At 42.8% G+C, this 27878-nt stretch overlaps 1 protein-coding gene across 1 annotated transcript in view; it reads right to left on the reverse strand.

Moving 5' to 3' along the window:
- Positions 1-948: 948 nt before the first annotated feature.
- TTC27 (tetratricopeptide repeat domain 27) overlaps positions 949-27878 on the reverse strand; it is a 215503-nt gene continuing 188573 nt past the window's right edge. Inside the window, exons 16-20 of the mRNA XM_019549711.1 lie at positions 21068-21233; positions 13920-14117; positions 6784-6895; positions 3148-3248; positions 949-1189 (exon numbers count right to left, since the gene is read on the reverse strand). Coding sequence (XP_019405256.1) covers positions 1067-1189; positions 3148-3248; positions 6784-6895; positions 13920-14117; positions 21068-21233 — 700 coding nt within the window. The 3' untranslated portion in view covers positions 949-1066. The remainder of the gene's footprint in view (positions 1190-3147; positions 3249-6783; positions 6896-13919; positions 14118-21067; positions 21234-27878) is intronic.

Raw genomic sequence — 27878 nt, forward strand, 5'->3', positions numbered from 1 at the left:
AGAAACCATTGAATGTTGTTACAATATTAAAAAAAAAATACTAACTCCAGGTGGAGCCAACTGTAGGGTCCGGGCTGAAGTTATATATTGTGTGACTACCTAGAACAAAAAAACATTAATATCAATAGTCACCTTCGAATAATCACCTCACTACTTGAGCATATCTCACCATTAAATATGATCTCTCCAGCTAAAAATAGTTCAAAGTTATTTTGCATTACATTCTTATTGTGTTGCTCAGATTTTTATGCCCTCCTCTCTGCAAAATTATACAGAAACTAGCCTCGCCCACCCCTCTGTTTTTGCACCTTGCAGGGAATGGAAGGGGTGGGGCCAGTGGCACTGGCCCCGCCCCCTCTGTCCACTCCGTTTTTGTGACCTGCAGGGAGTGGCGGTGGGAGGGGCACCGCTGCTGGCCCAGCCCCCCCACCTTCTGCTCCATTGCTGCTGCTTGCAGGGAGGAGGGGGGAATCCCCGTGTCCTCGCTCCATCCCTTGTGTCCCCGCCATCAAGTGGCCCCTGCTGTTCCCCTCCTCCCCTCTGGGCAGGGGCCATTCCTCCCCTGCCCCCTGCCGCTTTGGGCTGGGCCACTCCTGCCCTTCCCCTCCCCCTCCAGCCTGGGACCTTGCCCCCCTGCTCCGTCACCCTTGTCATGGTGGCTTCGTCGCCACCTGCTGTTCAAATGCTTGTACTTTGGCAACCAATCAAAATGTGAATAAAGTGTTATGGATAGGCAGACTAAGGGTTTTATAATATTAGAATGGTTATACAGGAATGGTGTTGAGCCAACTGCACATAGGCAGAACTAGTTCTGAATAAATGTCTTACAAATATAATGTTTTATGCCAAAAAAATATTCCTACGGACTTAGATATACAGCTTTAAGAGTAGGCCTGGCCTTAGAAGTAATTTAACAGCTTAGTAAAGCTGACCAGAAGAACAATAGAGTCATATGTAAAAATATTAGGAAGTCATGTTATACGTTAGAGAAGTTGCATTTCCATTAGCAGACACTGTAGCAATGAAGTACATCATCGTCTTTCTTCCACAAAACCTAATTCTCATCTCAGCACCGATTTCTCAGTTGGTTACTCAGTCCTTGCAGTTCAACAATCAAGTTGTCCATAGTTGTCACTTCATCAGCTAACTCACTGGAAACCGTGCCACTTTCTACATCTGCAAAAAGTTGCTGCATAATAAAAACAAAACCAATTTTAATTATATTTGAGGCCATCACAATCTAAACAAGATATTGAATTCAAATTCCCTCACTACCATTGCCACAATTCTCAGACCATCATCTCTGATCCCATGTGAGTTTGTGTTGCATTGTGGTCACTTCTCTCCGGAAACTGACACACCAGTGGTTAGGCAGAGTACCTACAAATGACAATCACTCTTTTCTCCAAGTCAGAACATGTGCCCTTCATAACACATCTGATGCTGTCCTGTCTGTAAGTCTGAGTCTGTCACAGAAAACTGGGCTTCTGTTAGGGCCTGCTCCTGCTCTCACAGAAATCTAAACTGTTTTGCCATTAAGCTCAATGAGAGCAGGATCAGGCCCTCCTTACTGTGCACAAAGCACTCTTCTGCAAACCAATCAGTTGGGAAAGTAGAAATCTGCAAGTGTTTTAAATGACTGTCACTTTTCTTAGCACCATTTTATATGGTCTCATCTGTTCCACATAGCCAAAACAAATATGTTGTAGCATTTGATGTCAAGACATGAGTGGGTAGATGCCTGCATCTGTCTATAATTAACTCACGAGACAGAAACAAGATGCTAAAATGTCATAAAAATGCTTTGCACCCATATTGTGGTTTCTGACATGAAAGCTTTGCTGTCAACAAATCATGTGAACCACTATGATTCCTACTTTATATACAGGGCAACCCAAGGCAGACAGAGGTTAAATGTTGCACCTAAAACTATATAACATTAATGGCAGAAGTCTCATTAGATTTCAAGATTTATCGAGTCACTGCCTGGTACAAAACCTTTAAAACCCTCGAGTTGAGTAGAACCTTCCTTTGCAGCTTAGTCTCACTGAAATAGATGGAACTGAGGGCTGAACATGAATTAGCCAGACAGAGTCTGGCTATGCATGTTCTGTTTGTGATCAAGAGCGATTCTAATCATACATTTCCTGCTTATGATTAAAAGGGAGAGTGTAAATCATTCATTTTAATGACCCAAAGACAGACTTGCTGCCTAAAATTCTGAATGGATGAAAACTAAGTCAGAGTACAAGCATTGTTCTGGAACATACATACACCCACTCCATTAAAATAAGAATTCTTATTTGCTGTAATAAAATGGACACACGTGTAAGAAAAAACATGCTATGGACACCTGGACCAAAGTACTCTGCCAGTGAACAAACAAGCTCCTTTTCAAAAAACAGAAATTTGTTCATTTAACAAGTAAAAAAGTGACTCTTCTGTCAGTCCATGAAGCTTATCTAGGAATCTGACCTATCTAAGCCTGGCCCTTTCAATCGAATGTAGCTAGTTACATTATACTGACTCATTCTTTCACCTGCTACTTTCTTAACCCTGTTTAAGAATACTAACCAACTAGATGGACACAATTTACATTCTCAGGAACTGTACTGATTTGTTCATAACACATACCAATCAGGAAGCTTTAAGAATTCGCTCTATCTTTAATTATTTTCTCTTTATTTTGGTTTACTTTCTTTCTTTGTGAGGTCTAAATCCAGGGACCAGTCTTAATACTGTTAAATAAAAGTTGTTTGGCTTATTAAAATAAAATTAAACAGGGAAAAAGCCACAAGTACTTACTATGCGAACTAAACAGATCTATGGAAAAACAAGAGGTGCTTCTGGAGTTAAGGTTGAACAGACACATGGCAACACTACTTTTTAAATATGGGGATATTTTTTAAACGAAGCAAAAGACTGGAAAGGCAAAATGAACTGCTAATAGTTCAGGCAAAGTTTGGAGGGTAGGGATAAAAGTCTGGCTTCTAACAGGGACAATTAATGATGAAGAGATGAACAGTCCTCTATAACTTACTGTGATGGATGAGCATTATCTGATTTATAAATAGCTTTCAATTAGGAATCAGCCCCAAGGAGCCAAAATAAAAACTTCCCTTTAACCCATTTCTAACCCAGTCTCACCTTTGCTTTGGATGACAAACCACGCAGATTCAGCCGTGCTGAAGAAAGTACCTGCAAAGCTTCTTGATGATTAGATTTGTGTTCACTGCACCGTATTGCCACTAGAAGTCAAAACAAAGATGTTACATCCTGGTGATCATCTTAAACTGAAAAACCAGTAATTCATCCACCCCCTGAATACCTTTATACATATTTTGAACACAGTGTTCCACACAGAGAAAAAAAATATTAAAAATAGGTAAATTTACTTAAGGTCCAACCACACACACCCTTACACAAGGAAATGTCAGATCAAGGTATCCTTCTTTAACACACATCCCACGTCCCTCACAAAACAAGTTCACCACTGTTATTAACAGATCTCACTTCTCTTCAAGTCCTATGCACTTCAAACACAGTACATACATACCACATTCCTTCAAGTTCTGTTTTATAAAACAATATCAATAATGGAACAATTCAGAGAATCGATCAATATCTAACTTATGTATTCTGGCAGCGGTTATGAAATGCCTTACTAGTGAAAGCCTCAGTACATCAGTACATGCTTAGCCAAGTCTGTCTGTATGGGGAAGGGGAAGCAGGGAGCAGAGCTGTATGTTGATGGAGCCAAAGGAGACTGGAATTTTCAAACTGCTGCAAATGCACTTGCAAATGCTTCAAAAAAAGAATTGCTTTAGCTGGGGAGCTTGGGAATGTTTAAACTTTTATCCCTGCCTGCACCCTACGTCGAACTTAGCAGGACTCATAGAGACAAGGAAATTTGGATCACAGGACTCTGCATGGGCTAGATCTGGACCCCCTTCTGGCAGCAGGGTGAGAAGCAGTGCTAGCTGCTCTGTCAGCTCAAGGAGCCATGGGGGTTAATGCAGCCATTGCTTGTCCTGCCCTTGAATTCCCAGTCCCTCAACAAGCACTATGGGGTAGATCTGGCCCATAGGCCATGGCTGCATCTACATGAGTTGCTTATTGTGCAGTAGCTTGTTACTGCTGCACTGTAGCGTTGCCAGGCACTAACTGTGATACGATGCTACTGCGCAGTAGTAACAAGCTACTGTGTAATAAGCATCACTAGGCAACTGTGCCAGGGCGCGACTATGCAGTAATGCCAGTTACTGCACAGTCATTTAGTACTTGGTTATGCAAGTACTAAATGACTGTGCAGTAACATCTGTGCAGTCAGTGTCTTGTCATGTAGACACAGCCCGTATCTTTGACACCCTCCTTTAGAGGAAATGGAGGAATGAGAGGAAAAAAAAGAATGCGAGAAATGCATGTACCTGTTCAATATTTTCCTATATTTGTATCTTTCTTGTGCCAGATAAAATAGAAAGTGCTTGGTTTTTGGAACCATTAGTCGTGTGCCTGTTTGCTTCTGCTATTATTTATGTCCCTAAGGAAGTGACCGTAAACCACCCACAAGCTGAAGCTCTGGGAAAGTATGTTTAAGCTACTGAAAAGTTTGGTAGAAGGAGGGGTAGCATTGCTGCCCTCCGGTCCAGGCCCAAAATAGCTGAACTGTGAGGTCCCATTTTTGTGAAGGAGTTACAGGCACAGAATACATGCCCAGGAATCACGTCAGAGAGGCCAAATTAAAAGATAATGCTGCAAATTACTAAGACCAAGGGCAGCTTAAAGTGCACGCACTGTGTGGTGGGACCTGAATATACAGCAGCCCAGTGAGTGCTCAACTGTGGCAGGCTCTGCCAGGCCTGGGTGACAGTGACTTCAGGCTTCCCTATGGGAAGACACTACACTGCAGACAGTTCACTGTGCAAAGATGTGCAGACATGTGTGTTAATATTACTGATGCTTTTAAAGAATCCTAAGAGATTAGTGTGTCATGATTTGGCTTTGCACAAGTACAGCTGATGCATTCCTATCATACCAAGATCATCTTGGTGCTTTTTAATTTTATTTTGAATTATCAAACCAAACAATTAGCCTCATGTTTAAGTATGACTTACTGGTCTTTAATTTTAATGAACACTACAAGGGCTCTTTTAAAAATAAATGTTTGCTACTCTCCACTACAATAGCTGATTTTAATGAGATTGTTTATTTTCATCAAGACCTGCACCAGCCCCATTCTCCAGTCCCTTCAAAATTCCTAGACATACTGCTAAATCCTTTGTGAACTAAGGGGTGTAGGCGGTAGCTGTGTTGGTCTAAGGTTGTAGGCAGACAAGTTTCTTTGGGTGAATCTGATAATCTTTTATTAGACCAACTCAAATAGTTGGAAAAATTCTTCTTTGCAAGCTTTCAAAGGGTATTTATACCTGAAAGCTTGCAAAGAAGAATTTTTCCAACTGAGTTGGTCTAATAAAATATATCAGATTTACCAAAAGAACCTTGTCTGCTAAAAAAATTATCCTACTTTTTAAGTAATTGGAAAAATTCTTCTTAGCGCACAGACCAACTGTAGACGCTTCCTCAGCCTGACAAAGGGTGTTTGTACCCGAAAGCTTGCAACAAATAATTTTTTCAACTATTTTAGTTGGCCTAATAAAAGATATTGGATTTACACTAAGAACCTTGTCTGCCTTCATTAACTAATGCTTCTTAAAGTACTAGCTTGTCTTAAAATCTCTTCTTCTGACATCTTAAGCACTGGCAATACTTTGTTTTTCTTACTTAGAAAGAATCAGTGTACCAGATGAATCTTTCCAAAATCCTTAGAATTGAATTTTGATACGGAGAAGCCACTTGGCTTCTTTGCAATGTCTTTTATCCTCATCAAAAGATGTTTGACCTGTAGCATTTTTATAACTAGGAATGCCAAATCTTTCAGCTATGTTTTGTTCCCCTAGATTTAGAATTATCCAATCCATTCTATCAACACATGGCAGATTGGTTCTTTTCTTTGCATCTGGGTTTGATTTTTCATTCTTGGTTTCTCTCTGAGCCCAAGTCACAGTGATGTTAACTACATTAGTGTCTTTACACTGGTGCCAACAGACTAGCCCTAAAACGCCACCACTATTCCAGTCTGCTGGCTGTGGAGCAAGGAGAGGAGGCATCAAACCTTGAGGACTGGAACAAACTACTTGGAGAACAGCTCATCTGGCACTGAGAGTGCATATGTTTGAAAGAGTATTTTTGCTTATTCCTCCTCCACTCCGTAATCAAGAAAAGAAAGACCAAGGTTCTTGGAGCCCCAGGAATGGGAAGCCAAGCCCAAGGAGCCTACCAGTACACCAAAAGCATGTGCCTATATGAAACTGAGCACAACATCTCAAAGTGCATCCCAAGTCAGCTGACTTTAGTTTTTGGGGGGTCTAGAAGATCTCCTAAACCCCAACGTAATCTTTTTCTCTTTAGTGATGGGACAAGTTATTTTCTCACAAACTTCCTGATATCTGTACTCTGTACCGCTCAGAGCATTTGCTGGCTTATAGGCTTTAAAAGTCCTCTCCTACCTCAAAGACAGGAACCCTGGCTCACTGCTCCCAGACCCAAAACAGAATGTTTTACAACCAATAACACATATATGTCTCGAATAAAATGGCCACAATAGTTCCAATATGGGGGAGAAGTACAATAGGTAAGGCGAAATATATTTGATTTTGAGCTTATGAAATTTTCTGTACAATCTCTATAAGTAATATAAAAAGCTATGTTTAAGACAAAACATACCATGGGCAACTTCTATGGCTCCTTTCACTAACTCCTTAAAGGAAGAGATATCTTTCTCCCAATCAGTTGACTGCATTTCACATTTATGTGCTTTAGTAAGGAACTGCAGTGACTACAAAAGGAAAAAAAAAAAACTTCATGTGAAATTATAAAAAAAAATCCTAATTTAGCCATACACATTTCTAAAATTATATTTCTTCCAAAAAGCTGAACTTTGACAAGATGGATATTCTCTGAGCTGGAAGGGTTTCCTTTTCTGCAACTGTGAGCACCAGCTGTTGCACAGATGTTCTTCCCTGATACTGCATCTCAAGTATGACAGGCACATAAAGTAACATGTGTCCAAAGACAATTTTTATTTTTAAAAACCTGTCTAGACTGATGGACATGACCTATGTTTTCCAGGTCATAATAACTGAATGCATATGAAAGAAGGAAAACACTGGTACTTAACATTTTGAAAACAACCCTGTGCCCAAGGAATGAATAATTGAGTACTTCAAGGCTTCTCCCTCTTTCCCCACAAAATATTAGACCAGAGCACATTTCATAGACTAAGCTATTTGGTTTTGCTTCTGTATTTTCTTCCAAAATTGGACAGCAGACATAGAGAAACATTTTTTTTAACAGTAAAGCACAAAAATGTTTGAAAGAGTGGTTTTGTCAGTTACCACCTCTTCAATGCCACTGTTGTGCTTAATAAAATAATGGAACAAATAAAGGGAAAGAAAATAATGAGATAAATATCTTGGGCACTACATAGCAATAAGCATCGAACAGTCTGAGTTTGCAAAAATCAGTCTTGCTGACATATAGGAACAAACATACTGAGATGGAAGAGAATCCAGTGGTATACCACAAGGATCTGGTCTTCATATCTTCTCTAACTATTTAGAGGGAATAATCAGCACATTAATGATATTTATAGATGACACCAGATTGGAAGGAAACTAAGAACACAAGTTAGGACAGAGAAATAATATGAAAGGATGTAGTTGGATTAGATACATGGGCAGAAAAACAATCCCAAATGAGATTCACTTAAGAAACGCAGAAGTTAAGGCATGTGGTGAAATATAATTCAAAACACATCTCAGTGGAAGGAAGAAAACATAAGGTGCAGAAATTAATTACTGCTTCCTACTCTTTGCCCTCCAACAAAGGCTAGAGAGCAGGAAAAAACCTTCAAAGCAAAAATTAAACATATTATGTGGGGACAAAAACCCCTTCTAAAATTACAACTAAGGGGACCATTGTAACAGCCTACCAACATAAAGAGTGTAAATAGTAAAAGGATGAATGTTTAATGTAGTACGTGGATGTAAGGGGTAATACAACATAGGTTAGTTATCAATGGCCCATAAGAAAAAGCCACACCCATAACAGCACAACTTGGTAAATTCCAAAGGCTGCAGTATTGTTCCACATTTGGGGACCACAATTGAGCTGGAACTTATCAGTCACTGGTAGCTGTAGTGCAGATGGGAGCTAGCAGTCAACTTTTCAGGGTCCTGGTCGCCATCTGGGACTGGAAGTCCCACCCCGTAACCCCTGACCTTTGCCCTCAGAAGTACTCCTTTTGGGAAGAGGGTTTCCCATCTTGGAACCAGAAAAAATAAATTATACACTAAAAATCAAACATTGACAATAACATCTTTTAATTTTATTTTTAAAAATATTTTTGTCCTGATTTGTGTATGTTTGCCCAGTGTATATAGAGATGATTGCATAATACCAATGAAGTTTTACTCTTGTATATTATAGGAGGGTGGGGGCATGAGGTTTGTGGGGGGCTGTGTGTATGGGGTATGGGAGAGGGTGGGTGGGTATGTGGAGTTTGTGGGCATGCGTGGGTGTGTGGGGGTGGGTATGGGGTTTGTAGGGGACCTGGGTGTGGGAGGGTGTGGGTGCATGTGTGTGGTGGAGTTTGTGTGCATAGCAGTGAGTGAAACTCTCCCCAGAGGTGCATGGGGGGGTTGTGGGGAGGAGTGTGGGACTTGTGGGGGGCAGGGTGTGGGTGGGTGCAGTGTTTGTAGGGTGTGCGATTGTGTGTGAGGAAGAGTGTGGTTGTGGGGTGTTCAGGGGAAGGCTTGTGGGTGTGGTGGGGTGTGCATGGGATACCCTCTGTGTGCCCCCAGTGAGCCAGTTAGCGCCTGACCCTGCCCCACAGCAGCCCAGAGCCCAAGCATCCTGCGGCACCTCCCCGCCACCACCAACAGCACGCAGCTCCTGCCCTACCCCGTGCTTGCTCCAGATTCACCCTCCACCAGAGTGAATTAGCCAGAACCTGAGCACAGTCCCGCCCCTGCCCGGCCCACACCACCTGCCCATTGTGCATCCTGCCACTCCCTGGGCATGCAGTCGGCTGGGGTGGCTCCGCAGCTGGACTGCCTTTCTAGGCAGTCCAGGCAGCACTAGCTCCTTCTGGTTGCCACCACTGCCCCGCCGTACTAGCAGACCCACACTGCATGACCCTGACCCCAAGCCTGTTCCAGACTCACCTGCCTACACTCAGCAGCGGCAGCACAGGACAGAAGATGTTGCTCAGCGAGGAGGAAAAGTAGCCTTTCCCCCTCGCTGCTGCTGGAGGTTCCTGCTGCAGCTGCCTGGAGCCCATGCTGGGCTGCACTGCATCCCGTTGCTACCGCCTCTGGGCTGCCTCACAAGGCAGTGGTGGCAGCACACAGCAGATGCAGGGCAGCCTGGTGCAGGTTCTAGGTGGCTGTGCCAGGAAGTGCTGGCAGTGGTGAGGGGAAGGGGCCCTTTCCCCCCATGCTGAGCAACAGGTTCTCTCCCAGGCCACCATTGCTGAGCCTGAAGCAGGCATGAGGGGCATGCCAGGTTGGAGCTGTGCAGCACAGGTCCCCACCAGTATCGCAGGGCTGAAGTCAGCGGTGATGGCAGCTAGAAGGAGCTGCCACCACCTGGGCTGCCTAGAAAGGCAGTCTAACTGCAGAGACGCTCCAGCCTTACTGCATGCCTAGGGGGCAGCAGGATGTGTTACAACCAGGTAAAGACCTACTGAGGGCTGGATCCGGCTTGCAGGCCATATTTTGCCCACCCTTGGTCTAGTCTGAAAAAGGTCAAGTATAAAACTGCCTTCACATGCTTGATTTCAACCGCCTGCTTTCCTAGATTCTGGAACTTGTAGGTGGTTTGACTAGAGGCTGTCAGATAGGAGGGGAGACTTCTGAGCTTGGAGCATTGCTCAAGCATTGCACTTTAAGAGCCTGGTTCTACCTTAGGGAGAAGTTACTGAGCCACACAGACTTTAATTAAGAATGGAAGGGATTCTCAACCTTCTAGTTAGAGGTATAGTGAAGGAAACTGAAAACCGGAGATGAAAATGGATTGGGGCTGAGTTCTGGAGAGAATGGAGTGAACTGGTGCAAGAGGTTGTTAGTGAATTTGGGATGGGCATGTAAATTTGGAATGTGTGTTAGAGCAGTCCAGGAGTGAATTCATGGTAAAGTTGAAAAGCTAAAATGGAGGGGTACAGGTTGCAACCGGGAGAAAACAGAAGATAAATATCATTAAAAGGAAGAACAGAGATAAATATCATTTTCTCCTTTATTCCCATTTACTTAAAAACATGTCCCAGTTGGTCATTCTGTTAAAAAGAGGCATAAATAATTACTTTTTCTTCCCACTTGGCTATCAACAATATTCTACCCCTTGCAAGACTATGACCAAATACCTGCATATTTCACTTGGCAACACTGAGTTATATTATGACATGCAACCCGACTAACTGTTTGGAGCGTAAACCACTGCCAGAATACAGGGTTACAATTAGTTAAGAAAAACAGGCTGATCCCCCCAAAAATGTTGAAATTCAGATATTCAATCATAGAATCTAGAAGTAGGGTCGGAAGGGACCCTGTCCCTTCAAGTGTGACCCTCCACCTAGCAGGAGAAAAACTGGGCTCAGATGACTCCAGCCAGGTCGGCATCAAGCTTCTTCTTAAAGACCCCTGGGGTAGGAGCCAGCACCACTTCCCTTGGAAGTTGGTTCCAGCTCCTATCCGCCCTAACTGTGAAGTAGTTCTTACAGATGTCTAATCTAAACCTACTCTCCAACAACTTGTGGCCGTTATTCCTTGTTATGCCGGGGGTGCTAGGGGAAACAAGGTCGCTCCCAAACCCTTCTGGTCCCCCCAGTGAGTTTATAGACAGTCACCAGTTCCCCCCTCAGCCTTCTCTTGTGAATACTGTGGAATATTCTGCCATAGGAAGTTGAAAGCTTTACTGTTTGAATTTTTTAAACCTCGATTCAACAAAATACTAGAAGACATACTAAAGAGAACAGCTTGGTTTTGGCAGGTAGAGGAAAGGGATAATCTACTAAGAGAGGTATTTTTCCATCTTGTCTCTAGTGCTATTAAAGCTGCAAATGCTTTGTATTCCCTCACAATTTATTTCTTTGTCATATGACAGTTTTAAAAAAAATGCAACCTTCATTTAAGTGCATTGGTGGCCCGGGATAAATTTAGTGGCAGAGTGACCTCTCTTGCAATGCTCTCACTATTTCAATGTCTCACTATCTCACTTTTCAAATATTGTGTAATAAAATAAAGAAGCTATGCAGTGGGTGCATCTATACGTGCGCTTTACTGTGGAGCAGACTAGCTCTGTAGTAAAGCATAACAGTCTACACATGTGCTGGTATTAGGGCACAGTAAACTAATTAACTCTGACATAAGATAGTACTGTCAGGGACATGACTATCTTACAGTGCAGTCATTAAGTGTACTTAAACGCATGTGTAGATGGTAACTGCTGGGCGCAAATTGCACCCAGTTAGCCCAGCCAGCTGAGGACCAGGCTCCCAGCTCTTGCCAGCCCCTTTGTTGCCTTGTTGCCCCCTGGAGTCCAGTGCTGATACCCCCAATCCCACCTGCCAGCCCAAGGCTGTTCTGACCCAGCTCTTTTTCATGCCCCATCTATATGTTCAACCACCTGAGGGAACTCAGTTACAACACAAGTGTACACTAAATAGGCGAGGGCTGATTTGTAGGACAGATTAGATTTTAACCATGTTTCATAACTGTTCTAGTTACAAAACATAGCTGATGTCCTTTCTACCGTACAAATTGAAACCATGTCTTTAACTGGGTTAGAGGAAAACTTTGATGTAAACAAACTACCTGACATTTATAGTATAGACAGAGCCTCAGTTATATTTTGTGCCCGAGTTAGTGTTTGGAGACAGCTTTCAGGATATTGCAGTGTCCTTACTCCTGAATTTTTAATGGGCCAAATAATTTCTATTGTTCAGTAGAAAGAAAAAAGGGACAGTGGGAATCAGAGCATGTCATTCATAGAGGGGTGTGTGAAGAAAACAGAATGAGGAAGGGGCAAATGATCAGAAGTACACCACCAGGGACATGTGACCCACAGGCCCAACAACCTGCATCATACATGTGTCACCAAATATTGAGCAGTCTTACTGACCAACACTGCTGCCCCAGCCAAAACATATAATTCAGAAGCAGATATAGAATGTTGACTTTTATATTTTCAGGTTCAAGAAAGATCTAATAACTCAAATGTATTTTGGTAATGTGCATGTCTGCTTGAATTTGGAAGTTCATTCCAAATGCATAGCATCCCTAAATATCAACAATAAAGTAGTAGTGCCAGTGGGGTAGGGGTTACTTTAGAAATATGGTCATCTTAATTGTGATTTAACAGGGAGGCTATGTGTAGGGGGGAAGGAGGCTTGGAGGCTAAAATAGAAGAAAATATTAGGACAGATATATGTTGGCAGGGGTCGAGAAGGGGGGAAGCTCCCCACCGCTGCGTGTAATTGTGGGGATGCATGGGGGGCATGTGGCCCCAGATTTGTGTGTGGGGTGAGGGCAGACTGCCTGCTGAAGGCTTGGGTGCTGTGCTGGCCTCTTCCCAGCAGGAGGGTGGGGAAGGGGTAAAGTGACGTGCTGGGAGAGGGGCTGTGGCCAATTTTGGGGTGGGCTATGGCCACCCCATAGCCTCCCGCTTCGAGCACCGCCACTGCCTGTCCTGCTCTGAGCGCACCTTCAGGACAGCCCCCATGCTGGGAAGAGGCTGGCACAGCCCCTGGCCCTGAGCCTACAGCAGGCAGCCCTCCCTTGCCCTGAGCACAAATCTGGGCAGGGGGGAGGAACATGTCCTCCAAGCCTCCCCCAGGGGTGTGATGTGGCAGTGAGCCACCACCCCTCCCCGGCTGAGCTGCTTGTGGTTCCATCCCACACCCTGCCCCACCCCGGCTGGGCAGTGCCTGTCCCTTCCCCTGCCCCAGCCCCAGCCCCACTCCCTCCCCCTCACCGTGGGGGCCTTGATTTGCCCCCACCTCATGCCCCTTCCCTCCCCCACCTCCTACAGACTTACCAGACAGACATTGCTCTCCCAGCTGGCTGGCTGCATTCCTGTCCACATGCATGCTGTGGCTGTATGCACGCATGCAACATTTATCGGTGACTTTAATTGGCTACACCAACCAAAAAAGCTGATTTCCAATAATGGCAATTTTTCTTTTATTGGTGCTGATCCGATATGGACCAATATATCGGTGCACCTCTTAGAACTAAAAGCAGGATTTAAATCCAGGTTAAGCAAAATACAGAACACTCTAATTCTGGATGTTATTCAGGAACACCTATTCCTGTGCAACTCCAAAAACAGACCAGTCTTCCAGACTACGAGTCTAGATTTTGAGTGACATATGGCAGCTCAAGTAGGCCACTATTTTTTGAATGCTGTCATTCTCTCTCCAGAACCCAGGCCTACAGTTAAAAAAAATAATCAAAATCTAGCCATTATGGTTGGAAAGAACATATGAATTTGGAGAAACCACCAGATGCTGTCAGATTTTTTTTTAAGAAAGAAGGTTCAAATTTAGATGTACAGAAGTATGCATATATAAAAAACTGAAAGCAAATGGAACATTTTAAATGAATCATCATTTCTCCACCCAACAAAAATATAGATGGGAGATGATTTAAGGGAAAGGAAACAAAGCCCCCATGAACCAAGAGCAACTAAATCAAAATATGAAGGACAAAATAGCAAAATGCATGCTGTGTCTCTATACAGTTATTAGACCACTAGAGGACAAAGGACTCCTCAGAAATGCAGGTGCAGAAGTCCACGTTTACCTTTTCAGTATCTTCAGGATTGTTGCTCTGTCCATTCCCATACAGTCTGGCATAGAGTCTCCAGACTTCCCCATCATTTGTCACTCTTGAAGTCACTCTGCCAAATAGCTCCTGCAACTTTCCCTTCAATCCTGCTGCCCGCTCTCCACTGCGATCGGCCATTCCATCTACCACAGCCCTGGCCAGGATGTGCAATACCTTCAAAAATAGAGGAAACTTTTTTCCATATTCAGGTTAAAAACAACATGTACACAGTCTCTGTAGCATCTGGACTCTGAGGTACGTTATCTAATAATTCTATATCTTTTGAGAACACAAAAGACAGTTGCATAATCTAGCCTTACAAGCATGCAATGATATGGGGTACTAAGTGTGTTATGAGGGAAGTTCACTCATTTAAACCTTACACAGACTCCCTGCAAAGGGACTCTATGGGAGAAGAAGGTGAGCACACGGTCACTCATTCCAACCTTAGTGAGCTATAGAAGAAAGTTTGTGCTTGCCTAGGTAGACTGGTACAAGTGATCCAGGAAACAACAGCAGTGTATGACAGAGAATTTCACACTATTATAAAGAGAACCGGCAGAACTGTCTGTTATTAACATTGGCCAAGATTTCCTATTAGAAGACCCTCTTTTCAGTGGTTTAGAACATTTCCAAATTTTAACAGCCTGGACTGAAATTTTCAATGCAAAGTATGCACTGAATTCTTTTGGAAAGCTCTGGCATCCCAATGCTTTGAAGCAGGGACTTAACATTTAGCAGGGAGCGGCCTGTGTGTCAGACATGTACTTCCCTTGCCCCCCTGTGAAAATCCATCCAAATGTACCCATGTTATAAGGTTTTTAAAAACTCCTGCAGTTTGCACCAGCTCAGTGGAGATTTGTTAAGAGTTTCACAACTAAAATCCCCAGATTCCTTCTGCACTGAGCAAGTTCCAAACTCAGATCTGCACTGGGCTTTCTTTGCAAGGCAGTTCTGGACACCTAATTAATAGACTGTATCATAATGCATGTAAAGAAAAGGGACAGAGTTAAGGACATGTAAACTTCATTAATTTCTGGTATTTCTGGATTTGTGAATGCTTGACTTTACAACCTTAATAATGGTCTTTAACATTTTTACAGAAATAATCATCATAGGCAATACTTAACAATAAGATGCTGTGTATGAAAATAAATCCATATAATAGAGAACACAAGCTAAATTCTGTATAAGAATTACTCATGACAAACCCAGAAACAGATGGACAGACATATACTATTATCATACTAAAACAAAAAAGTTTGGATCCTTTAAAATAGAGACGTCTACAAGAGACTTAAATCAGTGTAGGTTATTTTACATTCTGAACTAGTCATAGTAATTGTTGTATAATATTGATTGCTCTAAATACACTCTAATAACAAATTTACTTTAAGCCAGCACATAAATACAATGATACAATGACATGTTTCTAGTACAAATACTTTTTTTCAGTGTTGCAATATAATTACATTATTGAGTCAGAATTGATAACAATCAAATGATTCTCAGCATGGATTTAAAATTCCTTGCTAATAATGTAGTAAATTTAAAATGGGTGTTAATATTACAAAACAAGTATAATCAATTACTATAAAATGCAGGTTCTATCAGAAAAAGGTTGGTGTTTCTTCTTTTATGCCTCAGTGATCGGTCAAGTTTGCTCAATTTATGACCAAAACTTTTTTTCTAAACCACAAAGGTTTTTTTCTAAAGTCCAAGCTCATACCACAGGTCAAGAATGGAACTAAGAGAATTCACATTAGCTGGGAATCTGTCTTTGAAGGAGGATAAATGCATTAGATGTATGTGAAGCGATTTAGTTTTCAAATAATTTTTTAAAGTGGTGAATCAAACATACAATGTAAACAATTTCTACTGCCAGACATTTTAACAAATGGATGTCCCAAATGAGAATCTTAAATCCTTATGTAGGTAACTAAATAAGATACCTGATTATCAGAAGTGCTGAGCTCCAATCTGCCCCCAGGACCACACACACACGCACATGTGCACACCTACATACATATACCCAGAAGAGTATGGTCAAACTGAGAAATGTCCAAATTCTCACTTCTTGTTTCCAGCCTTGTAAAACTGTCATTGATAATATTCCAACCTAGGTAGTTTACCAGTCCACAAAAATCTAGGCATGATAACTATGACAATAATGGAAAAAAACTAAAAATATTTTATTTGTCCATTGGGAAAAAATAATTACTTGCCTCAGGCATCCAGGATTTCGCAAAGATGCCAAAAAATAACCTAAATATCAAGAGAGCTCAAGCTTTGCCTTTGTTTCCAGCATAATCTATCCCCATGTTTGCCTTCTTCATCACTAAAGACTTAGTCAAAATAAAACTGGCATGAAAGCTGGGACTATAGAATCCATTAAACATTAATGAAATACTGACACTCCTTGGTCATGCTGTATTGTTAAAAATATATTAGTTAAAATTGCCGGTTCACTGCATCTAAATACCAAAAGAAGGCTGGCAACCAATTCACTGGCTTTTCCATCATTAGACCACAACTGTAAATTGTTAAACTTTCATTTAAATCTCCTCTGAGGGAAGTTAAATGGCCATATGCCCTAAAACACTACTACATTCAACAGATGTTAGATTATACAGGAACCTGTGAAAACAACAGCTTTTATTTTCCTGTCTTTTAAAACAATCTATGGATTATACTAAGCATTTGTGTGTTTAATACCACTATACCTATATCCCTCTTTCTGTGACCCATCTTATTTAACAAGTACAACATGCATAATGAAAAAAGAAAAACAACCATACACATTTTGACACATTTTATAATTATGAAATGAGATTCATGTGCTCTACAACAGTTCCTTTCACATAAAAAATTAACTACTCAAAACATTAAAAAAGTCCACTGGTAATAATCAGAAATGACAAAGCCCCAGGGAGGAAAGGACCTTCAGATAACAGGTTTCACATGAGAAGTTATCATTTACTAAGGCTGTTTCCTATAAATATATTCACTGCAAATACTTTCCCATTAAAGCTGAAAATCAGCTAAGTGACTATTATAGCACCAGGTGCCTCTGACAAGTATTAATTCCCACCTCCCCAAACTCAAATTCCCTTTGGAAAGTGCCCTTATAAATCTGAGCACAAAGAGCTTTTGCTACTGCTTCCCATTATGAAAGGATATAGAAGTATGAGCCAGAGAAATAAGGATAATATGTAAAGCATAAGAGCAAGAGAAAACCTTTCTGTTACATTGTTTCTGTTGTGGTATTCTGCCTTCACATTAATCCCTACTTTGTATTCACATTCATAGAGACCAGTACCTAGGCTTACTTCTGAAAGTAATATAGCAAATTTCTAGCCCCTTCCCCCACCAGAGCATTTGCTGCCTATTATCCTCAACATGTTAACTTTACAAATAAGCACTGACTGCTTGGCTCTAGCAAGCTGCATTTTGAAAAGTCATTTGATTAGCAGTTTTACAAAACCCTCTGCCAACACTTGCCCCCATACATAGAGGTTAAACTGACAATTACACCCACTGAGAATCTACCCCCCAGATCTTTTACTGTGAACTGTAACTAATTTACATCAGTGTGGGAGTCTTAACAACTAGCCTTTTGCTACAGATAATTCAACACAGTAAGGTTAATTTAAGGTAAATACCACATGAAGTAAAGGAAAACATAGAAATAATACTCTTGATGAAATACTTTATAAGGAAGAATTGCAATGTTTTTTAAGGGTCACCACTGGAAAAAAGTTAAGAATACCACAAATACAAAAAATCAGAGTTTTTTAACACTGCTTGATTTACAACGAACATTTATTCTACCTTTATCATCACAGACACCTTAATGCAGTGCTTCTAAAAAGCTGACAGATTCTCTCTGTCATTTACGTTCTTCCTGTCTACTGTAATATATAGATGCCAAGATTAAGAAGCCTAGGAACTGATGACCTTTTACTCATAGAGGAGTTAGTATCTGGGTAGCTGTGATAAGAGTCCACAATCTGTCTCACCGATTTGCTCCAATCATTACTTTCCAATTAACATGCTAAAATCTGGCTATATCCATTGAAATATGGCCATATCACAAAGCTTAGACAATGTGCAGGTATAGAGAAGGAGGGCTACTTCTTTTTTTCTTTTAAACACATGAATGGCAGTTTGTTTACTTTAAAATAATACATCCTTTTAATAATTATACTGTGAAAACTCCAAATTGTCATCTTAAATGTTACCCCATGCAAATTTTAAATGTTACCATGGCACTTAGATTAATCCAGAGTCCCCCGTGGTTCAGTGACAGACTCCCTGTCTACTGCACAGGGGACCAGGGTTCTGTTTCCAGATGCTTATACAGCTACAGCCATGGAGGCACCAAATGTCTGGACTCAGCTGGGTCTTTAGATTCTGTCTCAATGGCCTAAAGGGAGATGGAAGGTCTGGGCAGCCATAGGTATTGAAGGTCCGGGTGACCTCTCATGCATACACCATGATCCAGAAGGATCAATGGTAGATTAATCCACAAATGTCCCCCTTCCACTCCCCCAGATAATTTTCATTTCATACACTGACAAGCTTGTTACTATTTTGCCTCTCGAATTGTACCTGCAGCAGGTGTGTGTGTGTACAGAATCTTAAAATATCCTACACCAGAATTTCTGCTGTTGGAAGGGCTATGAAATAATTATGGAGAACAACTAGGAAGTGTAATTTCTCACAACTGCATTTTGTGTGTACAGGTCTGAAGCAAAGAAGCCATGAGCTAATGTACAAAGAAAAAACATACTAGATTCAGTTATAGTCTCATTTTACAGAGTTGAAACTGTTTACATAAAAATATGACTGACAACTATACTGCAATAAAACTAAGAATCTGGTCTAAACTTACTGAACCACAGTTTTTCCTAAATTGAATAAGCAACTAATGAGTCAGCACAATCAGTTCTGTACCAGAGGACCCTACAAAAAGCAAGTAGAAAAAAAGCAGCACACACTAGACTGTAGGTGAGTGCTCTGTAAAATTTTTCCAAGCTTTTTAGTTTTCTCAATTCATTTTTTAACTAAGAAAGTATTCTGTTCCATTCTATAAAATTATTAATATGAATTCTTCTGAAATTCTAAAGAAGAGTTTGGGCTTGTTCCTGAAGGATTTTCATCAGAATCCTTCTATCTGTATATTTGCTGTATCAGAAAAAGATGAAAGGACTTGGAAACTATTTCTTAAGTTGGACTATATAACGACATCTGTACTGGAACATCAGAAGCAAACTTAACGTCTATAGACTCCCAAAGACTCCTAAAATTTATACAGGAAATATATATATTAGAGAGCGAGAGAGAAAGAGAATACACTAAAACGGATAAAGAACACTAAAACAGGATTGTGCAGTTGTGCAACTGGCAGCTTGTAGGTGGCTGAGTTGTTGCCCATGAGCTCCCACCTGGGCTCTGCTCCCTCCTCACTCCAGCTGAAACAGCAGCCAGTCTCTGGGCTGTTTCCCCAGCTCATTTGGATTCTGCTTTCTGCACCCACACCTGGGGACAGATGCTGCCAAGCATGGCACAGGGAGCTGAAGGTGAGCTTGGAGCTGTGTGGTGCAGTGGTGGTGGTTGTGCCTATGTGAGAACACTGTGGAGCAGGGTCATGGGGGCACAGGCTGTGGTGCAGCAGAGGGCAGAATGCAGTGTGCAAAGGGGTGGGATGCAGGCATACAGTACAATGAAGGGGTGTCTGCATGGCAGGTGGCCCCTGGCTGCTTAGAAGCTGAACAGCACTACTCTTAAATAACCATGCACCACACCTATGAACTTGTAAAATGACACATCAGAATGGGCACATTTGTTCACGTTACGTGAATGCAGGAAATTCTAGCCCTTGTAGACGATCAGCTTGACCTGAGCAATATTAAAAATCAGTATGAGTTATGTTGTGTAACTAGACTATTGTTTAAATCAACAATTTAGAAGGGCACTTCCTAAACAAAGTCTACAGTATATCCTCATGAATAAACATGGTCTCTGCAGAATGCCAGCAGCACAGCTACCAACAAACTAATTCTCACCACATGGAAAACTACCATTTTCTTTTGAATGTAAGGTATTGATGAATTTAAGGAGCCTCCAAATTTTTTCTCTCTCAATTTAAAAAAATAAAATCACCAAACAGACACGTGGGAGGATACACACATTATAGTGAATATATGAGCTTTTTTAAGAACCTGAAATTTAAGAGTTTTTAAAGAAGAAATACTTGGTTTTAAAAATGTATAAGTTTTGAAAGAATACAATATACCTGTTGCAGATATTGATCAGTTTTGAACTGTACACAATTGCTAGAAGAACTTTTCAGGTTTAGGTATCTCAAATTTGATTGATTTTATTTGTATCAAGCACCACGCTGACTTGTGTGTGGTTGTTTTATTACTCATATTAGTAGCTTTATTACTATGACAGATGACTCATGTACTCTTAAAAAAAGTAAATTGCCAATGAAAAAATTAAATATGCTTTTTAACTATCACAGTACAGTGACCCTTTAATTATATGATCATCAAATAAAACTTTCCCAGGCTCACAGTATGCATTTAACCCACAGAAACTAACAAGCTTTCATTCACTACCCTGAAAAGTGCATATGGTTCTTGTTTTATTTTTTCACAGTTCTGGATTATGTAGATTTAATACTGTGATTATGTGTGGTTCAATCATGAAATTTAGTTCAAGTGCAAAGGCCAGTTTGTGCAAGATGTACATTCTTAAACAACTAGGGAAAATGTTTTCCTGACTATAGTTATAAGATCTAAAATCATTTACATTAATGCCAACAGGGATTTAAGCATGTGAAAAGAGGGGAAATGTTTACTTTTAGGATCAGCCTGACCAGCAGAGTTTCAACTTATTCTTCTCCAAAGCTTGAAGACAGACACTGGGATCAGGATTGGTCTTGTTTGCTTTACATTATTTCTTCTTATAGTTAAAGTCTCATAGTTTGCTCAGACAGCTTTGAGTGTCAAGTTTGTTACTGGTACTGAGATGGTTTTGAAAAATGTATTTCATTGTCATGGAAAAAATGAACATACAGGAAAAATGTAAACGGCACAAAAAGAACTCTGTCCCACCTGCACATCTTTGTATTTTTCTTGTAAATCCATAAGCCGGTGATAGGCCTTGATTGCCTCTGAAAACTCTCCAATGTCTGTACAAGTGAGAAGGTAGTTCTCCCAAATCTGCCAGTGCTCATAGTTACACTTGAGAGCTTCTTGGAGGGTTCGAAATGCTTTGATTCTGATTAAGAACAGAAAACAAAAGGTTATGCATATAAAATTTTATATATTTTAAAGCATTTTGTATAGTCCAAAAGGCTGCCTAATTCAATGCCATGTTTAGAAAACAGGTGAATGTTCAGGTTTATTGTCCACAATCTACATAAAAGACTGAGCATTCCTTTCTTTCATACTCATCCTTCACATCACTAATGGTCTACTGACTTGCTTGTTGAAAGGCTGAAAGGTCAAGAAACCATGCCATGAAGAATGAATAATTTTGCAGAACCTATCTATTACCGCTTTGAAAATACATTGCCTTGGCTGTAATATTCAATACCCACAAAACCCCCTCCCTTTTCCTTTACTATTCCCCTTAAAGATTACTGACAAGGAAAAACTACAAAATTTACAAAAAGTTGTCTGCAGACACATGATCAAAGCATTGTTTTGAACACTGAGCAAAAATATAAAATTGTTACTAACCAACATTGAAAAACAGAGCTCTGGCCCTTTCTAACCTACAACAGTCAATAACTTGCAATATAATAAGTAAACAGATCTTTACTTTGGAGAAAATTGTTATATAGGGAACTAGAAAGTTTATTTAATACTAAATCTCTTCAATAAAATGTAGGTAAAATTACAAGCTGTCATTGTTATTGGCTGGTAATTCTTTTTTTAACATGATGCATAGTCTCCACTGGTATTTTCAAATACGTGTCAGCAATTTAATCACATATATTTGGGATATTTGTATTGAATCCACTGTCAGGATTGAAGATATCTACTAACAAATTATGATAATAAAATCAAATTCTCACTTAACTGAAAAGCAGAAAAAATAAAAGGCTTTTCTTTGTTGCATTATTATAGCAGGAACAAATGCAATAATTATGACTCACTTCACTGCACAAAGAAAACTTGCATTATAGCATCTGAAGTTCTCAGAGAGACTTTTACCCATATGGATCCCACTGCCCAGTGGAGGCTTCATGTGCCCCTTGCACATTTCATGCAACCCTTCTCTAAAGGCATAAATAGTACAGCCTCCTGATCACCACTTAATTCCTTCACCAATGCCAATATCCAGAAGAATGTTATACCATACTGGAAGAAACATGGGTGGTGGGATACACACACACAAAGGCATCTCCAAAGATTCCAGCTGCTGAATGGAGCATCTGAAATTTCTCTTTGAACATCTGTCTGCATGGATCCTACTGCAAGTAACTGACTTGTAGTTATCTCTCAAGTTAGACAACTCTAACAGACTGGATATCCTACCTAAAAGTCAGTTCCCTTACAGGTTTTTAAAGACTTTTCCCAATGCATGCCATAGATGTTGAGACTTGGTGGCCTGCGCCTAAACCAGAGGAAAAGAAGAAACGTATTCAAATATCTTATTTTAAACCAAAGCCCGTTTGATAGTCTTTGGGTGATTACCTTTAGATGTAGTGCCAAAAGCTACAGGAAACCTGAGCTTTTCCAAAGTGCTTTGTTTGAGAGACCCAGAGTGACAGGACATCAAGAGCATGAAGAGTCAGAAAAAAATACAGGCAAATATAAAAATTAGGCTGAATGAAAATGAACAACTGTTAATAAAAAAATGGCTGTGGTGTAAGCATTACTAGCTTCTTGTGGAAAAATATGTAAGGAGACTGTGTCATCAAAGCTTCTTATTTACACACTCTACCCAGCTAACTGCTAGTGACAAACTGCTGTCCTTACAGGAAAACTATAAAGGTTCAAAAGGGTCCATTAAAGACACATTAGCATCTAAAGCAGGAAAGATGTCACTAAGGAAAACAAAGGAACCACTCTTTTAAGCCTTGAAAATGGTTTGACTGAGGAAAAAAGCCTGAATAACCACCAAACTAAAACTGGAACATAAACCAGTTGCCAAATGCAACTTAATATAGCTGAGTGACAGAGCAGAATTTTTGGATAACAAGTAATCACAAACAGCTGAGAGAGAAAAGTCGTCTAATTGGGTGTGTGTCTGTCCAGAGTGTTGAAAAACACCTTCACTCAGCCATATGAATCTGTCTCATTTTCCTATGAATCCTTTAAGACATCATTAGAAACCAACAAGCAGGTCTTGTCAAGCAAAGTCAATTGGCCTACACTAATTGTAGGCACAGGTATAGAGAAATATGAAGATGGTTTCTAAATCCATGATGAGGACATGTTAAAAAATGAATTAGATTTAAAAAAACTAACAAAATTGATAAGCCCAAGCAAAGGCTATTGATATCACCTAAGTCTTGTCCCAAGAACTCCCAATATGTGGGAGATGCCCAATAGTTGTGAATTCCTGGCAAGTGAAGGACCTGACAAATTGACACATTGATGAATACACCATTTTTACAAGAAAATTGCTTTCTGACACAGAAGGAAAAAGTTTGTACCTCCTGCCTGTTTATAAAACATATCACAGTTTATCTGTCAGAATCTGCCTAAAAAAACACATTTCAGAAGGTAGATGGATAGTTCTTAACTCTTAACACACTTACATAACAAGTGTGATTTCCCTTGGAGCACACGGTGGTCCACACATGTTCTAAATAAGCTTCCCAATCCTTGCATGGCTATGTCTGTTACAATAGGAAAGGAAGATGAAAGACTTCCACAATGCACCTGAAGGGAATCTGTTCACCAACACAGGGATGTCAGCTCCACAAGAGGGATATCTAACTGGAAGCTCTCGGCCACTGGTGCTCTACCAACCTGGCCCTGTGGGCCAGATGAGTGGTATGGGGTGAATACACAGGTCAGACTGGGAAGTTTAGTGGTGGGAGAGCAGTGACAATGTTAATTGCCACTATTCTCCTGCTGCCAAATTTTCAGACCTCTGGGAAGCCCCATGTTGAGCACCACAGCTCTACTATGTCTGATTAGGCAACAAACTGATCCTAATTGCTCCCGAATGGGGCAACAGTAAATTCTCACATACGCTGCCCTGAAATCCAGTAGCTGAAATAGAGATCTTTGGCTAGGAGCAGAGACCTGAAAAGATGCAAGTTATTGTGCAAATTCTCCCCTGAGGATTTAAGATGAAGGCAGAACTGAGTCAAACCTTGACTTCATAAATTCTGCTGGTTGTTTGTAGGTAAGTGGAGCTTTCTAAACTGATCCTGAGATCCAGGCTGACAAGGATTTGGATGACCTTTTTGAATGTCAAGAATGAGATCCTATTATTATCTGGTTATTGAGAACAGAAATGAACGTCTAGTCTCTGGACAAACTGCTACCGCTGAAAGACATTTAAGTGCCATTTGGGATCCTGACACACTGAATGTCAGAATTCGGAACTGGCAGCAACGACTCCTGACACAACGTGCAAACATTTCTGTAAGCAGTGTGAATTGCTACATAGACGTAAGCGTCCTTCAGGTTCTTGATAACTGGTACTCATAGGACCTAGGAACAAATTTATGCATTGCAGCAGGGCTGTCCAACTGGTCACCCATAAGAGATTAATGTGCAGCCCCCAGCTCCTATACAGCTTCTGCTCCTATTACTCCAACTGCTGCTCCAGTCAGGGACTCGAGGATCCTCCTTCCACCTTCAGCTTTCACTTCCTGTTCCTACCCCAGGGGGCGGGACAGGGCAGGGCAGCGGAGCCCAGCCCATGGTGCCAGGGTAGCCTGCAGCATGGTGCAGCGAGGGAGCTGAGATGGCTGCTTGCCTGCCTGGTGGGAAGGAGGGCCCACCTGCATGCGTAGCAGGTGGGGGAGATGCAGCCCATGGGCTCATGGCCTGCACTGGTGCAGGCCCTGGGGGCTGTGGCCTGTAAGATGCAGCCCCCACCTGCTTAGAAGTTGGTTAACCCTGAACTAGTGTTATTATCCAAACCTTGTCATAATGAATTAATTTGCTGAAATGTCCAAAACCTAGAAGGGGGTGCTTCTCTTTTGGAATCAGAAAGTAGTAAGAAGAGAAGCTTAAGCCCCAGACCTCTGGGCAAAGTACAGACAGCCAAAAAACCCGAAGCTGAATCAATTCAATCTTTCCGGGTTTCTGTAAACTGCCTAGATTGAGCAGATAAGACGAACTGAGGTTTACGTTTCAAACCTGAAAGCAGCCAGACCCCTGCAGTGGCCCATGCCAGGCGGGGTCTCTCTAGCATCAGGAAAGCCCCCAGTAGGATGTCTCCCTCTCTCCCCCTGTACTGAAGCTGGTCCCCCTAGCCACATCCCCTCCTCAGTCTGGGGTCTCCCCGGTGGGGGGGGGGGGAAGTGGGAAGTCCCCAGTGGGGTGTTTCTCATTCCCTGGAGATGAGCCAGTCACCTAGCCACACTCCCTGCTTGGCAGATGGTCTGGCTGAGGAGGGAGTGGGGGCCAGGAAAACAGACTCCACTGTGGGCTTCCCCTTCCCCCCAGCCAGGCACTGCCCAGCTGGAGGTCCAGAGCCAGGTGTGGGGGAATGGTCCTTTCCCCCCCCTCACTCCTTCAGCTGGCCGACACACACACACACACACACACACACACACACAAAACCAGGTGATCACCCTGGCTCCCAGCTGTGGGGAAGCCTGCAGTGGGGGTCCCACTTCTCCTACCTGAGCCACAATGATCACCTGGCCATGCCCCCACCCCGACTGGCAGGATGACTGAGGAGGAAGTGCTGCCCCTCCCCCAGCTACAGAGCTCCATCTGAGCTGTGCCCAGCACAGAAGAGGGAGCCTGCAGTGGGGGCTTTACTCCCCCTGCCTCAAGCTGGGAGCTGGGCTGATCCCCCGGCTGAGGAGGGGCCGGGAGAATCCCGCTGGAGCAGAGAGCACAGCCCAGGGCTGCACAATATCCTAAGATACTGGAGGACTGTTAGTTAAGTTGAATTGGGAGGGGATCTGTGACAGAAGTTCCATAAACCGGTTTGACCTAAATCAGTTAAATCTGATACTACATCTATCTAGGTTTATCTTAAACAACTTTCTGCCATTTTGAAAGTGGCTTAGGTGCACTATTCTACTACAGGTATAACCTGGTTCCTGATCACTTAAATTGGTTTATATGTACTTTCTGTCCCTAGCCCTGGAAGTACCATCCTTAATTTCATGCTCAAACTGGTTTAATCCTCAAAACGGTTAATTCGTGTCCCAGCTTCAGTGCGAGATGTGCGGGTGTAAGCCTGCTGCGCCCCAGTGAGCTTAGGGGCCCTAGGACCCCAGACAAGCCCCAGCCTGCCCGCATGTAAGCAGGGGCCTGTGGAGCGAGGGACCTAGTCAGCTGGGGGCGGGCTGAGTGGGCCGAGGAGGGTTATGCCCCGCCCTGGCTCCTACTTGGCCCAGCCCCCCAGGGAGCAATGCGACCCAACTGCCAGTGCGTGAGCCAGGTTTGGGGGGTTACCCAACTGTTCCTTCCTTCAGTGGAGGGGAGGGACCCCTCTTAGCCTCCCAAGAACAGCGAGGCTCCGGCCGGCACTTCTCCACATGCGCACAGTTTAAAAAGGGCCTGGCAACAGCAGAAGCCTCATTCATGTCTCGGCTCTGGTGCGAGATGCTTGGGTGTAAGCCCACTGTGCCCCCATGAACCTAGGGACCCCAGCAGGGACCCCAGGACCCCTGACGAACCCTGGTATGCCCGCAGGTAAGCAGGGACCTGTGGAGGGAGGGACCTAGTCAGCTGGGAGTAGGCCGAGGACTGGTGCCTGGCCGGGTCAAGCCCCTGCTCCTACTTGGCCCAGCCCCCCATGGAGCCGTGCCCAAGGCCCTGCGTGAGTCCCTTAGGGTAGACAGTGCCAGCTGTAGCCAGGCCTCCAGTAGCATGACACGGATGGGCACACGCCATACCCTGAGGTTCCCTTCAGGGTCTGCAGCCTCCCCCTCTGGTGCCTCAGAGACCTCCACCCAGATGGAGCCCATGGTTCTGGGCTCCACGCAGATGGAGCCTCTGGCTCTCGGCTGTGGGAGCTGCCTGTCGCATTTTCAGGCTCTGGGGCCCGGGAGCATGGCCACCTCCCCATGTTGGGTCTGCTTCCTACTGGGGTCTCTGGCGCGCCAGCTGGAGTAGCTCCAGGCCGCAGTTCAGAGACTGGATGCTGTCAGGGACTGTGAGCAGGAGGTTGACTCCTACTACCAGGCCCTTCTCCCCTGGGAGATGAAGGGTCGACCACAGTTGCTTTCCAGGACCGGGGAGGACTCAAGGACTTCCCATGCTGTCCATCCCAGGGGTTGGACCAAGGTGGTCAAGGACCCCAAGGCCCACTGCACCAAGGTCCCCCCACTGCTAGAGCTTTGCAACAGGTATGAACCTCTTGCAGCCCCAGCAGAGCCTGCTAAGTTGCCAGCTCCTGCAGGAAACACAGGCTCTACTGTAGCTACCACCCCTAGTCTCCCTAAGATGAAATGCAAAGTGTTCGTCTTGGGAGACTCCCTCCTGAGGGGGACTGAGGGGGCATTCTGCTGCCCCAACCACTTAGCCCGGGAAGTCTGTTGCTTCCCAGAAGCCCAGATCCAAGACATTGTGGTGAAGATCCCTGAACTCCTCCAACCCACTGACCACTACCCTATGCTCCTCATCCATGTGGGCATTAATGACACAGCTCAGAGCGCTCCCAGCCGGATCATGAAGCACTACAGGGATTTGGGAGCGGGGCTTACGGGGCTGGGTTTCATAGATTTCATAGACATTAGGGCTGGAAGGGACCTCGGGAGATCATCGA

The sequence above is a fragment of the Crocodylus porosus genome, unplaced genomic scaffold, assembly GCF_001723895.1.
Source record: "Crocodylus porosus isolate Cpor-Errol unplaced genomic scaffold, CroPor_comp1, whole genome shotgun sequence".
Classification (NCBI taxonomy): Eukaryota; Metazoa; Chordata; order Crocodylia; family Crocodylidae; genus Crocodylus; species Crocodylus porosus.